This window comes from Rissa tridactyla, chromosome 7, assembly GCF_028500815.1.
Source record: "Rissa tridactyla isolate bRisTri1 chromosome 7, bRisTri1.patW.cur.20221130, whole genome shotgun sequence".
Lineage (NCBI taxonomy): Eukaryota > Metazoa > Chordata > Aves > Charadriiformes > Laridae > Rissa > Rissa tridactyla.
In genome coordinates, this window is record NC_071472.1 from 56,699,198 (window position 1) to 56,714,802 (window position 15,605).

The 15,605-nt window shown below is 45.7% G+C and overlaps 1 protein-coding gene across 2 annotated transcripts; it reads left to right on the top strand.

Annotated features, from left to right (window-relative positions):
• The first annotated feature begins 1,814 nt into the window (after window positions 1-1,814).
• EIF4H (eukaryotic translation initiation factor 4H) lies at window positions 1,815-13,621 on the top strand. Of its 2 annotated transcripts, XM_054208783.1 has the most exons (7): window positions 1,815-1,950; window positions 7,375-7,556; window positions 8,550-8,614; window positions 8,722-8,821; window positions 9,483-9,548; window positions 11,433-11,591; window positions 11,716-13,621. In XM_054208783.1, the coding sequence occupies exons 1-7, from the start codon at window positions 1,892-1,894 to the stop codon at window positions 11,850-11,852; spliced, it is 768 nt and encodes a 255-aa protein (XP_054064758.1). In that variant the 5' UTR covers window positions 1,815-1,891; the 3' UTR covers window positions 11,853-13,621. The 2 variants fall into 2 exon arrangements, with proteins under 2 accessions (XP_054064758.1, XP_054064759.1); XM_054208784.1 differs by lacking the exon at window positions 9,483-9,548.
• The last annotated feature ends 1,984 nt before the right edge of the window (window positions 13,622-15,605 follow it).

Consider the following 15,605-nt stretch of genomic DNA (forward strand, 5'->3'; position numbering starts at 1 on the left):
GCCCGGCCCGCCTCTTCCGGGGCAGCGGGGCGCAGCCGGGGATGGGCCTGTCAGCCCCGGCGGGCCGCAGCCTCCCCCGGCCCCTCAGCCCCGCGAGTTCTCCTCAGCGCCATGGGCCTGTCAGCCCCGCGAGTTCTCCTCAGCGCCATGGCTTCTCCTCAGCCCCGTGCTCCCCTCAGGGACGCGGCTTCTTCTCAGCGCCGCGGGCTTGTCAGCCCCGCAGGGCCGCGGCCTCCCCCATCCCTTCATCGCCGCGATTTCTCTTCAGTGCCACAGCTTTTCCTCAGGGACGCAGTTTCCCTTCAGCCCTGTGCTCCCTTAGCCCCACACTGCCCTCAGCCCTGTGCTCCATCAGTGCTGCGGCTTCTCCTCAGCCCTGTGCTCCCCTCAGCCCCACACTCCCTTAGGGCTGCATCTTATCAGCCCCAGGCTCCCCTCAGGGTTGCAGCTTCCCCTCAATCCCCGCCAGGCTGTGGCCTCCCCCATCCCCTCAGCCCCATGATTTTTCCTCAGCCCACACTCCTCTAAGCCTCGCGCTCCTTCAGCGCCACAGCTTATCCTCAGGGTCATGCTCCCTCAGCGCCTTGGCTTCTCCTCAGCCCTGCACTCCCCTCATCAGCCCAGGGCTGTCCTCAGCCCCACGATTTCTCCTTAGCCCCACAATTTCTCCTCAGCCCCATACTCCCTCAGCACCATGGCTTCTCCTCAGGGCCATGCTCCCTAAGCGCCATGGCTTTTCCTCATGCCCACACTCCCTCAGGGACATGTCTTCTCCTCAGTGCCTCGGTCCCCTGAGCCCCGCACTCCCTCAGCGCTGTGGCTTCTCATCAGCCCCGTGCTCCCACTATCAGCTCCAGGCTCTCCTCAGCCCCATGCTCCCTCAGCGCCACAGCTTCTCCTCAGTGCCACGGACCTGTCACCCCTGCTAGGCCATGGCCTCCCCTGTCCCCTCAGCCCCATGCTCCTCTCAGGGCCATGGCTTCTCCTCAGCCCTGTGCTCCCCTCAGGAACGCAGCTTCTCCTCAACCACCGGCTCTCTTCAGCGCCATGGTTTCTCCTCAGCCCCGTGCTCCCTCAGCGCCATGGCTTCTCAGCCCCTCACTCCCTCGGGGCCATGCTTCTCCTCAGCCCCACACTCCCCTCATCAGCCCTGGGCTCTCCTCATACCCACAGCATCCCCTCAGCCCCGTGTTCCCCTAGTGCCATATTTCCCTTCCTGTCGCCTATGCTCCATCCCAGGGGAGTCAGAGGGACACTGAGGTGTATTGGCACAACCAGATATCATATGAGACTTTGTACATCTTATGGTTTTACTATAAAGCCTGAAATAAATGGCCTAGGAAAACGCAACAAATCAGTTCAAGAAATCGGCCCATTGTCTTTGTTTACAATAAAATACAGAGTTATTCTGCAGCGGCCATGCAAAAATTGTGCCCATTTACTGCTTGCCTTCCAGACTCTCCTCTCCCACCGGCCACACGAGCACAGAGAACAAGCATTAACGCCCGCAGCGCCAGCTGCCTCTGATGGTATCCGCAGCGATTCCAAAGCGATTTGGAGACAGCGACCAACACAGCGGGGCAGCTGCGGCACGCTTCACAGCCAGAGGCCTCGGCTCGTGTCACCAATAACCGCCCGGTCCCGAGCCCCGCAGCCCGTACGGGAGGCTGCCCCGGGCCGGCCAGCGCCTGTGGCGGCGGCGGCCGCGGGGAAGCGCCCAGGCGCCGGGCCTTCCCGACAGGCAGTAACGCGGACAGCCCCGGCGGGGCGGGGAGCTGGAAACAGGCACCGCCAGGGGCAGCCCTGGCCCGAGCTCCGCCGTATATAAACGGCGCGGGGTCCTCCGGGCGCGGTCCTGTCACGCTCGCACGGGGAGGAGGCTGAGGTGGCGATGGCGGATTTTGATCCTTACGACGATCGGGCCTACAGCAGCTTCGGCGGCGGCCGGGGGTGAGCGCGGTGCTGCGGGCAGCGCCGGGGCCTGGGGAGCGCCGAGGGCTCCCCCCGGGGCGGGGAGGGAAGGAGGGAGTGGCGGTCCGCGGACCCCCAGCCGGGCGAGGAGGGGGCGCGGCCGCGCGGGGCCTAGCCTGCCCCTTTCCCTGTGGAGATGGCGGGCGGGCACGGCGGGGGGGCGGGCGGAGAGAGGGACGCGGTGGCGCTGTCTCTAGGAACCTTTCGGGTCCGTCTTGCCCTGCCGCCTCCCCATCTCCGGGTGACGGGGGTGAGGCCGGCGGGGCGCGTTTCCCTATGGCCTTGGCAGACACGCTTTGTAAGGCGAGGAGGAAGGCTGTGGTGTACCGGGAGGGGGAAGCGGCCGTCCCCTCGCTACGCGGGGCGAGTGCCGCAAGGTTTAGGGCCTGGAGGCTTGGGAGCGTCGGGAAGGGGCGGGAGGAGGAGAAGGAGGGTGTCGCTGTGTTCCCGCCGGCCCGGAGGCGAGTGGAGGGGGGGAGATTTAGGGAGGTGCTGGGCCAGCGCCAAGGTAGGCCGTAAGGCGCTTCTGCAGGGACAGACCGGGAGATGGGAGGAGGGAGCTTCCCGTGAAAGACTGTAGGGGAGCGAGAAGCCCCTGTTCGGGCGGGACGAGCGCGGCACGGCGAGGTGCCCCTGGAAGCGGGCAGCATTGTGATGCCTGCAGCGGGCAGGGAGCGGGAAGGCTTTGTGGTGCTTCCGTCCGGGGAGGACTGTGGGCCGCCCTCCTGCGTTATCCGCGGCTCCGGGTGCTGACTCCAAATCCCTGATCCTTAGGAATAAGGCTTGTCTCATCTCTGTTTCTTTGCTGGAGAATACATATGGGGAAGCAGCTACAAAAACAATAACCAGCAATTACGAAGTTTGTCTTAAATCAGGTTGTGAAGATGCAATTAACAGTTGACTTTTTTGAAGGTTGGTGCCATATAAGTGTGTGTGTGCACTAAAATAAAATAGTAGGCATAAACCTATTAAATAAGCTGTCTTTGCAAACAAATCTTAAGGAATGTAATGAGAACTTACAGTTCTGTTGGGTTTTTTTTTAATTCTGTAACAAATAACCTTGACAGCAGCCTAAAGTGGTACTTGACGCACATAATAAATTCAGATGTTAGTATTCAGTCTGCCCTAGTCAGTGTGGGCACATTCTATGAAGTAACAAAAGTAAAGTTAAAATGTTACTTTCATATTCAGATTTCTTTAATAGAGTATTCAGTCTTTCTCTGAGGCAAGATGTGGATACTTGTTTTCGTGAAGTAAAGGCATCCTGCTGATTAGTAGATGCCTTTGCAGATGACAAAATGTACTTATTCTGAATTAGCTGTAGTTTTAAGCCTCAGATGCTACTATTAGAGTGCAGCTTTGTCACTATTACTAGTAAGTTACTAATAGCTAATTCACAATTTCAGACCTTAACAGGTCTCTGCTTTGTATGAAGTCTTGTAATATGTGTAGTGTAATGAAAACATGACTGTTCTTGAAGGTTCCAATTAAAGAATCTCATGTTAACTTAGTGACTCCTACTCATTTTTAGGTGTTCGAGGACTGTAAAAAATAGTGTAAACTCAGTTGAGATATAATAGTTTTTGTGGAAGTTGCATTTTGCATAACCTTTGGTTTGTATAGAGAGTGAGTGTAAGATTTAAGTGTGCCAGATAGAAAACAGCAGTGCCCCACAAGTTCTAACATATATAAGATATATATATTCATGTATATCTTTTTAATACTCTTCAGAATTATGGTGGAAGAGCAACAGAATGACTGTGGCATGATGAGACAGGGGATTTTGCTAGTGCACTAGTAATGCACTGATAAAGAGCTGAAGCATATAATACTATGGTATGCAAAAGTCACTTTATTCCAGATGCAAAACTTGCTGCTGGTTTTAATAACAAAAGGCTTACTATAAAAGCTTTTTGGTAAGTGTTTTGGAGCCCAAAATTTGACAAAGAAAATAATCTGTACTTAAGCATACTGAGGCCTGCCTGAAAATCTTTGAACATCTGCAGAGCTTCTCAAAGTTGAAGGAAATGGAATGTTTATCACTCCTGAGTTGCTGGTAGGCTGTTTATTTTGGTGTGGCTTTAAGCACTGGGCTTAATGCTGGGCATGTTAATCAAAGGTTAAGATTCATCTGCTGAAGTGCTGCACAAGTAAGTGAAAATGGAGAGATAGTCTTTATCCTGGCATTTTGGATCCTGTGTCTTACCAATTTAATGTTAATAAATGTCTCCTAATTTTTAGGCGTGGGTAAGTTTTTGTTGAAGACATCTAATGCTTACTCTAGAGATGTACTGGATTGCTTGAATAAATTGGGTATGTATTTAGAGTTGTGGTCTTGGAGAGCCTCGACAAAACTTGCATCCTGCTGAGTGTTATGTTGCCTCTGGTAATGTTGGAATCCAGTTAGGCTGTTGTCTTTGTGCTGTGCAAAAAGATAAATACTGAGCTATTGTTTTAATCCTTAGTGAAAGGCTATTTAAACTCAAATACTAGCTTTCAAAATATTCTTTGTTTTGAACTTTTGATAGATCTTGTTTTCTGGAAAAAACAGCTAAACTTTCTAAAAGGGTAATTTCAAAATTATAGTTTGTTGTTCTTTCACCCCAATATGGCATTATGATGTCATTTGACTCAGTCCACCAAAAAGTAAGTCTAATCATTGGGATGTTTGCATCTGCGTTTGCTAGAACCAAGCTTTCCTCTTTAGCTTTCTGCTTTGTTTTTTTGGAAAAAAAAAAGTTGTGTTTTAAGATGCCATAATTATTACCTAATTGTGTCTGAGCAAAAGTTACACTGAGTGGGAAATGCAGATACTCATTTAACACTTTGGTGTGACCCAGTTCACTTAATTCAGAGATGGTTTTAATTATAGTTGACTTCTGTGCTGTTTTGTTACAAATGAGAACATCTTAAAATCCCATTGTTCGGTCACTGAAGTAAAACTCCTTTCCCCCCCCCCCCCCCCCCCGCTACTGTTTCAGTGTTGAAAAACCATAGGGAAGTATAGAAACAGTTTATTTTTGTGTTGCTATACCTGGATTCTGTGGGAAACTTAGTTTGGAACCTAGTTATTGACCATTCCTGTTCTTCAAATGAAGACTAAAATACCAAATCTATGGTTATATATTTGATAACTAAGGCCTTAATGGATCAAATTCAAAAAGAATACTTCATTTTCTGACTTCATATCAGTAGAGATTGCACAATGGGGCATGGATTTCCACACATGCACCCTGTGAAGCTGTTCTGCGCTGTGATAGAAACAAGGTTTGTCTGTAGCACAAAAAATTCTTCTGGGGATTGCTAAGTTGAGGGTGTGGTTTCAGAAGCAGCTCAAATGGATCTGAGTGGAGGTTGCTGTTGAAAGCTGTAGCTCAAGCCCTTGCTTTCATTCTCCTGTCCGTGTTGGCATGAGCACTCTTTGCAGCTGTCCATATCACCTTGTTGATCTGGCTGAGAATTCAGGGTGAGTTTTTAGGTGAATCAGCTTACTGAGCCAGATGACTGGCAGTCCAAGAAACCTGGTGAGAATGTGTAGAAGCAGGGAATGTTCCTTTTAAACTCAGCCGAAGTGATTTTGATGTTCTTAGAGAACGTAAAAGCTAAGATTTTTGGCTGCAAATTAAATATGCTGGTATTTTAAGAGCTGTTTGTAAGGCCATAGATGAGAATCAAGGACAGAGGCAGGGAATTGATTCTACATACTGTGGAATTCTTTAGAAGAGCAACTCAGTTTTCTTGTAGTTCCTGCTTAAAACTTAATCTTGTGACTAAAGCTAATTCTGCTGTACATACAGGGCACCCAACTATAGCAGCTTTAGTTCCCCGGTATGTTTTTGACTCTGCCTTGTTAATGAGACAAAGGCATATGAGGAATATTGCCAAAAATGCTAAAATATGAACCTGGGTGGACGCTAATTAAAGATGTGTAGGTTGTGATTCAAGTACATTTAGCAGCATGCTGATAGTGTTGGTGAAAAATCACTCCTGCAAGGAGCTGCTACCACGAAAAGGCACAAATGACAGGCTTACCTAGGAAGAATTCAGGAGTCTTATTGAAGATTCCTGTATTATCTGATTCATTAGTAATAAAATATTTATTGTGGAATGAAAAAAAGGCAAACAAGTACTCTGCTTGTCCAGTGGATTTTCTGGCTGCATGCAACTAGCCAGAATAAAAAGAAATAATAAAATTATTTGACCTTCTGTATTTTACATAGGACTCTGCAGAAATCTAATTAGTCCATGTCACCCTAGCAAATCCTGGTTTGGTACAGTTTGTGTTCCACCATGCTTTTAAATGCATGGTGAGCCTCTGGGAAAGGGAGCAGACATGAACAAAGCCCAGTAAAAATAAGGTCTTGAAGGAACATGGGCAGAGTAGTAGCTAGGCCTCTCGGGTAAAAGTCAAAGATTGCTTAGGTTGGGGCAAATGGTGTTGGAACCAGTGACAGTGGCATCCTGGAGCTGTAATTTAAGGTTGCCTTGTGCCCACAGTACAAATCTTGCTTTCTGTAAAGGAGATCAAAGTTAGCTTTACAAGATTAGGCTCTACAGGTAATTAACACACAGATGTGTTACATCAATACAGTAAAGAATTTAGCTGGTACAGTCTACTCTTTCAGCAACCAATGTCAATAGCCTTAACTGAGACTGAGGGAAAGACAGGAAAAGACAAACTAGTTTACCTCTGTCTCTAATTCATGAGACACAAAGGACGAAGTAAACATCCAGATAGCACTGAAATTGTTTTCTCTGCCTTAGAACACCTTGATTAACCAAGTTTTTTAGCCTGTGTTCAACTCAAAGCATTCTAGTCCAGATATGTGGCAGTTATGGCAAGAACTCCAGTTAGGAGAAGATGTTTATGTTAAGCTAAATGCTGCTGAAATAATTTAAGTGATTGTGGAGTGGATGTTGATAATATACTATCAACATTAAAGCATAGTAAAAGCATTGTATCCAGCTTAATTTCAGGATAAACTGACAAGCCTGTGCCATGCAAGTATTTCTTCACTGCCATTAATTAATCTTAAAATCTGTTCCAGGATGTGTGCTTTAAGTAGTAACGTTTTTGAGTAGGGGACAGTAGAGATAACCTTATGTTGCTTTTCCTAGTGGATTGTGGGATGAGAAAGAAGTTCGTTCATCACTTTGTTACTGAGTTCTCCTGTAATGTATTTATACATGTTGTTCATTTGTTTTTCTGACTGAAGTACTGTATCAGGTAATACTGGAAGGGAGTTGGCCAATAGTGGAGGTGGCAGGTACAGGCAGAGGGACAGGAAAAATTAACCAAAGTTGTGGAAAAATCCACTTCCAAAGAGTCAAACAGCACCTCAGCAGTGCTATATACTATATTACTGGCTGTGTTGGGAGTCAACGGAGTGCTTTTTTCAACAGGTCTCGTGGTGGCGGCCTTGGTTCCCGCAAACAGAAAGAGCTGCCAACAGAACCCCCTTTCACAGCATATGTGGGAAATCTACCCTTCAACACTGTGCAAGGAGACATAGATGCCATCTTCAAGGATCTCAGTGTAAGGAGTGTACGACTAGTCAGAGACAAGGAAACAGACAAATTTAAAGGTGAGTGTTCAGAGTTGTTCAGGTTGTAGATAGCTAACTGGTAGGAGAAAATGAGGTACTTCTAAAGTCACTTTACTAGGTGAATTTCATTCTCTTGTTGATCTGTGTTTAGGTTTTGTGCTGACTTATGCAGATTTCTCATTCACTAACAAATACATGCTTCATTTGAATGAGATTCACTGTTAGTTCCATCATCTTAAGATACAGACTAACCTGAGTGACAAGAGTCAATATTGGCCCTGCCATAAAAGCACTTTCTCAAACCTCGTTTGTCTTGTATGAATTAGTACAAAGCTGAAGTGTCTCACCCACTTAAGATCCATGACCTTAAGTGTTGAGTACTTAAACAATCTTTTAGTTCAGAGGACTCCTGTTGCTTCAGCTCTTGTCTTTTTTTTAGTGGACGGGAAAAAGCAAGTAGATAATCCATACAGATAATTGTTTTAGAGGATGCAAATCTAATTTCCATTGGAATTGGCCAGCAGAAAGGGAGTATGTAAGTCGCTTCTGGGGGGCAAGAGGGGAAGGCTTAACTCAGATAACAGAGGGTCTTAGAGAAGGAATAAATTCACTAAATGTGATGTGATGATACAAAATCAGACTGCTGGCCAAGCAGGTACTTAAGCTTCTTGTTTAAAATACTAGTAACCAAATGTCAATATTCAGCTAAATAACTGTCTAAAGGCATAGATCAAATCTAATCTGTTATGACAGCCTTATAAATCCATGTAAAGGGAATTAATCAGGCTCTTGGCATTTGCATCGTGCCCATACAGAGTTCTATTTCAGGATTTGTCCCTATCATTATTAGGCATAGGTAAATGCATTTATTGTTGATGGTGTTTGGTGTCTGAGTTGCGTATGTCTTGCACTTATCATACTGTAGCTCATTTTTGAAAGAGAAGGGAGGCTATTAGCAGATATGCAGGAAGAGTGGCTTCTTACAGGAGCCTTTTAAAGTGCTGGTATTAACTTGTGAGGTTCTTCTTTTAGGATTTTGTTACGTAGAGTTCGATGAAGTGGAGTCACTCAAGGAAGCTCTTACGTATGATGGTGCAGTAAGTATATTGCAATTAATTTGTGAATCAAAAGATAAGCACAAGTCTCAAACTTCTTGGCAGCCCATATGGTACATTCTGAAGAGATTCTCCCCTTTATTTAACAGCTTTTGGGTGATCGATCACTCCGAGTGGACATAGCAGAAGGCAGAAAACAGGATAAAGGTGGCTTTGGCTTCAGAAAAGGTGGCGGGCCTGATGACAGAGGTGACTTCTATTTTTCTGAATAGCTTCTTAAATATAATGGTTGTAGTTATGACTTCTGGTGCTAACTAATGCTAAGACAAGGCATGCAAGTAAACATGAAGACTATGTAAGAAGGAGAAATTTTCTGTGTATATACACGTTTCTAACGTAGCTGCTGCCGCTCCTGAAATGTCTGGAGTAGATGTGCTTTGTGTCCAAAAGCTGAACATGTTGTCACTCCTGGTCCAGGAAGTGAGACCAACACCCTTAGTAATGTACACTGTCTTGCAGAGGACAATCATAAGCCCAACAGTCTGATCTGCTACTATTTTATTATGATGTAAGAAAAGTAAGTTAAGTGAGCACAAGTAGAAAAATACTTATTTTGGACTCTTGATCTCCTGTTCCAGTGTGAAAACAGGCTTTGTAGTTGAAGCTTAATAGATCTAGACTCACTAAAGGTTTCCATTGAATGCGTATTAGAGAAACTTTTCTGATCACTTATTCGTTAACTTAAGCTGACCTTTTGTTCCTGTGCAATGGAACGTGGTAGAACCAAAATGAAAGGATATTCCAGCAGCATAACTTTGGATATGGAAGGACTGAAACTTTGGTTTGGTATCCCCTTGATCAGTCTTTCCCACAGCTTCAGACCTGAACACAATTGTGGCTTTTTTCCTAGGAATGGGAGGAGGTCCCCGAGAATCCAGAGGAGGTGGATGGGATTCCAGAGATGACTTCAATTCTGGTATCAGTATTAACACTTATACAGATAGGCAGCCTAAAAGGCACAGAAATGTTCACGTTTTCATGTCAGCTACGTTTGTCCCCATTACTGTTTTGATTGAATCTAATGTATGCCAATATTGGATGTCCTACAGCTGCAGTGGGATTCTTCAAGGGCAATCTTCCATTGCCTTATAACAGAGGAAAGAGTCTTGATTGTAAATTTTGTGAAACAATCCCAAATGACAGAATATTTGTTCACATGTAGCCTATGGTGTCTAGATTTTAAGCATTTCTCAAACACGAGACCAAGTACATTTCTGAATAGTAGCAGAAACAGACAGATCCTGTGGAAAAACTGATATTGTATTCTTTCAGAGCAGAGGCTTTCACCTTCTTAAGGAGATGTGACATCATTATATGTGTATCCTGAAACAACTGACTTCTCCAAAGACGTGTTAGTGTTCCAAAGCACTTCTAAATGCAAAATGTTCCTAAACTTTTAGACCTATTACAGTAATGCAAGTTGCAGCAAATGACTGTGCTTGTGGAGTGGAAGGTAGTGACGGAGCCACCGAGTTTGCTCTTCACTTCTTGTCAGTTTCCAGCTATTAGAATCCAGGGTGACATTAACACAACTGCTTTTGTCCTCTGAAATCATGGGTTTGGTCCATTTTCTGCTGGGGAGATGTTGGCAAGTGCAACTTTGCAATGTCTGGTCTCTGCGTGAGTGGAATGGACAAAGTAGAAGGAGCGGTAACAAAGTGTGCCCTTGCCACTAGCGTGAAACTGAAGAATGGTGCTGGAGAGAGGAAGCTTGCTATAGCACTGCGCTTAACCTGCCTTTGTAGCTAAGCATTCTGGTGTCATAGCTTTATACTTTTTTTTGGCAGCTTCTTCAAATGCAGATGCATTTCGGCTTGTTAGATGCTGGATGAGTGATTTGCGAGCCAAAAGTTTAGCATTTGGGTCTTAGTTGCTACAGAAACTTTTCTTCTCAGGTTGTACAACCTTGCTCTGGATCAAGTCTTTAAAGATGGTTGTTTGGTACTGAAGTAAGGGACAGTTCTGCAACTCTACCAAATACTGAAGTGGAAAGGAAAACCTCGAGTGGATGCAAACCAACTTTCTCTTACAGGCAGCTTTTGAAAAACTGAGTATATGCCCCTTGGATGTGCAGATAGCCTGAAGTATCCTCGTCCCATTGACTGCAGATGTTGGGGGCTCAGAGAGATGCTCCAGGATAGTCATTGGTACAGAATGGAACTCTGGCCAGTGACAGATAGTTCTTGATTTCTTTGATTCATAAACTGAAGAAATGAAGTCAGTTTCATATTTAAAGTCTGATTTTTTTTTTTCTTTCCCCCCATCTCTTTGATTAGTAAATGCCTGGTCAGCTTTTACTACAACTAAAAGCCTTGGCGTTTTACTCTGTTTTTCAAAGGCTTTGTTTTATAAGGACTGTATATTTCACTACTCCCTAGCTATTTTCCCATTTGCTCTTCTCCTGCAGACTTCATGCTAAGGCTGTAGCCAGTGTGATCTTCTGGGTACTTCTAGTGTTGTCTCTGAATTCAGCTAATAGTGTTAGCAGACTGAAGTTGCAGCTGAAGCTCTTATTTTAAGCTCACTTGATGACCCATTCTCCAATGCTCCAATAAGCCTCTATCTAGGTGGATAAAGCGGTTTCTGAACTTGGCGTAGTATACTTGGTTTCAAATGGAATCTGTATGACACTTCTAGAACATGTTAGAGATCTGTGAAGCAATCTTGGCTACAAAGGCTCTCAGTGCACTGTCTTGGACTGACAGCAGTGACTTGCAAGGTTTTCCAGTGACCCACCTAAAAATCTAGATTAAAAGTATCGCAAAATATGCTCTTTAAATTCACTATCTTCCATCTTCAGGATTCAAAGATGACGACTTCTTGGGAGGCCGGGGTAGAGGAACCCGCCCTGGAGATCGGCGACCACCAGGTGCCTCAATGGGAAGTGGTGGCACTGGTCGCTTCAGAGATGGGCCTCCCCTTCGTGGATCTTCCATGGACTTCAGAGAGCCAACAGAAGGTGAACTCTTTATATCTTCTGTAATTCAGTCTTCCTTCGTGAAGGAGACTCCTGCTTTCTTTGTCAGGTTAAAGCTACTACCTTTGACAGCCAGATCTTAAAACATGGATGTTTTTTCTTCCAGAGGAAAGAGCACAGCGACCCCGACTTCAGCTCAAACCTCGAACAGTTGCTACTCCCCTCAATCAAGTAGCCAACCCAAACTCTGCTATCTTCGGTGGAGCCAAGCCCCGAGAGGAAGTAGTAAAAGAGCACGACTGAGTTTGGGGTTGAGAGGGAATGGGGAGGCGGGAGAAAAAGCAAGACAGTAGAGAGTGACTAGCTCTGCTGGAATGTCAACCCTGCAGTTTACCATTCCTGCCATCTGGCATTTGTCCTATTTGAAACCGAAAACACAGAGCTTGTGAATGCATGTCAGCTGTTAACAAGTGGTTTTTAGTACGTTCTTGGCTTTGCTGTATCTAGTGCCTGCTTTGTGCTGAGTTTCCCTCTTCTGTTTTCTTCCAAGCAGCGCAGTTGCCAGTAGATAAGGCAGTGTAGCTGCTTCCACGAGTGTGGAGGTCTCTGGACAAAGGTGCTGCTTCAACTTCTTCCTTTCTGGGTTTGTTTTACTTTAGAAGCGCAGGTTAGACTTAGTTATTGCCCCATATTGTTTCCTTTTACTTCCTCAGTGCTCCTCTTCTGACCTGCATGTCTTGTTCTGTATTGCTGTGGCTCTGAAGAGGAAAACTGGAGAGTCCAGATGAGTTGAACAGAGAAATTTACAGTTCTAACCAAGTAGGGAGATACCGTTTATGACAATTTGATGATAGTTACTGTACACAGCAGAGCCCCTTATAAAACTAAGGGGGAAAGCTGCCCTTTCACACCGGTTACCAGGAAAGATCAATTTAATAGATGCAAATAAAATTGGCTGACAAGAAGCCTGGTGAGTAGGGGCTGCAATCAGTATGGGTAAAGCCCCTGCCAGCAGACTCGCTGGTGGCTGGCTGTTGACTTCAAAATGGTGTGATACTACACCTCTGAGCTCAAGGTTAGTGCTGCAAAAATGTGCCTGTTTGAGCACAACTGCTCACTGGCTCTTTCTGCTTACTTTTTTTTTTGGGTTTTACATGTTTGGTAAATTTTTAAAGTTTCTACAAATAAAATTGACTTTTTTATTTTTGTTTAAGGAGCGTATACTTTGCCATGCAGTATGTAATTGCCATTATCCCCTGTATTTCTTTGCCCAGTGGTGTACAGTTTTAAGACCTCTGCTTTCAGAATACCTTGAAAATGAGCAGATTAGAAATCATTCTGCTATAGATTCTCTTCATGTAGAAGTTTGGGTAAAAAGCATCTCTAATTGCTGCATCTCTCTTCACTTGAAATGTTTCTTGCCAGTGTTATGTGGTTGGTGGGAGGGGAGGGGGAGGCTGGAGCAAAAGGAGAGAGGTCGTTAATGTTTAAAAACAAAACCTGAATCTATGACACTGATGTGTGGACACGTCCAGCACACGAGAAGATCTTGGGCCCCCAGTGCTAGTGCTGACAGCTTTCAGATCAAACCGCCAGCACACCAGAGCACTTGCAAGAGGAGTTTGGAAGCATGGCTGCTTCACTACCAGCAGCGTCACTGCTAGTAGTGAATTTCTCCCCTAAAGTTACCTTTATAATGTCAGAGCCCCAGCAACTTACAGAACTACTCTTTCCTTCCTTCTGCCTGTCACTTAATCTGCTTCTGAGATAAGAACCATTTGTCTAACACTAATACTTAATTTAAGACAGACATGCATTTGTGTGGTGGTATTCCAAACCAATAATTGACCTATTTACATCTTCAATGTGGAAAAGATTTTTAAGAACAAATTCCCATATAAAATCTCACATCTAGTCAAGACAGTTGACTTTTAAATGTCAAAACAAAAAAAAAAGGAAAAGAAGAGAATTCCAAACACTTAACACATTCTGCTTCATAACAAAATAAATTTATGGATATGGTATTTTGTGAATGATCTTTTAAATAAAAGAAAACATTAAGTAATATTTAACATTGGTCTTTATTTGAGTCTGCTATAGCATGTTCTTCCCCCCCACCTTCAGTCTTCAAACATTGTGTTAATTCGGAAATTTGCTTCCTTAAATTTTCTGGGGAAGCTGTACCAAACCCGTTCCTATACAAATAAGGGGGGGAGGAGAAGAAGGTAACGGGGAGGAATCTAACCTAAACAAGTGCTGGAAAAGGCAGGGCACAGTGAAGTAAGAATTGTGTGTGTGTGGAAGTGAGCCTAAAGTCCTGTGGCTTCAGTGTAACTTCAGTCATGTTCTAAGGTTGCCAGGCAGAATTTTTAAGTCCTGTGGCCTGCAGGTCATCCAGCTCATCCTGCCCTTTCCAGCCAGCTGAGTTCTGCTGCTCTGACCAATTTGCCCTGATACAGGGCTAAATGTGTGTCCTTCCCGTTGGAGTAGTGAGCAGTTTCACGTGCAGCCTTTGTGGGGAGACAAAGTAAAAATGCTGCTGTCTTGCCCAGGTTCTCCCGGCTCTTTGAGCCGCCCTGTTTCCCACTAGACATAACTGTTAATGAGGCTGTCGCCCTGTGTCTTTGAAGTATGTGCACGCTGCAAGGGAAGTGCAAAGAGGGAGAGCCGCGTTTTGCTGAGGAAGCGAGCTCTGACCTTCCTGCTGGTTTTGCCGCTTTCCGTAGCGTGAGAGGGTGGGAAGCGTTCTGCCCTCCGGGCCCTCTGATGGCAGCTTGAGCAGAGACTCCCGGTCCTGCTCTGGAGCCGGTTGCTGCTGTGTGTGTGGCGGCACCTGGGTGAGTGGTGTGTAGGGACAGGGCTGGCTGGGGACACTGCCCTTCAGCTGCTGCCACCAGGCGTGCTCACAGCTGCTCTGTCAGACCTCCCGGCGGGGGAAGCACTGGTTTCATCTCTCTGTGTGCGGGAGAGTAACACCCGTTTGTGAGAACGGTAGATAGGAAACAGCTCATCTCGTTCCTAAAAATACTTTTCTGTAGCTCCTAATACGTGTTTGGTCAAAGATTTCCCACTAGTGAATGCCACCTAATACCAATATTATTTAATAGATATATTTTTTAAGTCCTTTGTAGGCAAACATGAACGCATTGCCTGGTTTCTTTGGAGCATTATGCGTCTTGTGGGGCTTAGGGTCAGACTCCTCTATTCCTTTTTCCCCCTCAAAAATCTAATTGATTAACATTTTCCTATACAGAAGCATATCAAACTAGCTTGTATCAACAGTTGACAAAACTATATTTAACATTTGAATGTGGCGTTTAAATTTCGGAGGAGGAAGCAAGATTATTTTTCCCCCTCCCACCAGCAAAAAGCAGTTAAGGCTTAAACTGTAATGCTTAATTTTCGCTGCAGCTTCAAGCCGAGCCTGGCATGGCAAAGCCTGGAAGGGGAGGTTACCAGTGGTGGTAACAAACGGATAATTCACTCTCACCAAGTTATTTCTGTTAGCCACGTGGAGCTTTCTTCAAGCTTGAAATTAAAAAAATAGACAAAACTGAAGTCAGGAATGCAGCAGATGATGGTTTTTGGAAGGGAAATGGAATTAAGGCATCGCTTTGCTACTGTAGGAATTGCTTCGTGGTGTCCCCCCGGGTTGGGTCGCAGGTGGGGTGGCTCTGGAGGAGCTGTGGGACAATGCGCAGGAGTGAGCAGCGCGCGTCTAACGTGCTGCAAAACTGCCCTGCCCACCACCAAAAATCGAACCCCACTGAGGTCCCCAGCCCAGGAGCGGCACCGGGAGGGCTAATCCCAGCCCTCCGAGGGCAGCAGCCCAGTGCTGGTACTGGTGTGTTGCCAACTCACTGGGCTGTGCAATAGCAGTACCCGAGGGGGCTCTTTGGGCTTGTCGTGGACGTTGTTCTGACGGCTGAAGAGGGAGGCGGAGGAGTGTTCACGTAGCCAAATGACGGGCTGCGAGAGAGTCATGTTAAATGTGTGCCCCCGAGGGTGGCTTTCTTGCCTTCCTAAAGTAGCAACAAGGTGTAAACCTACTGCTGA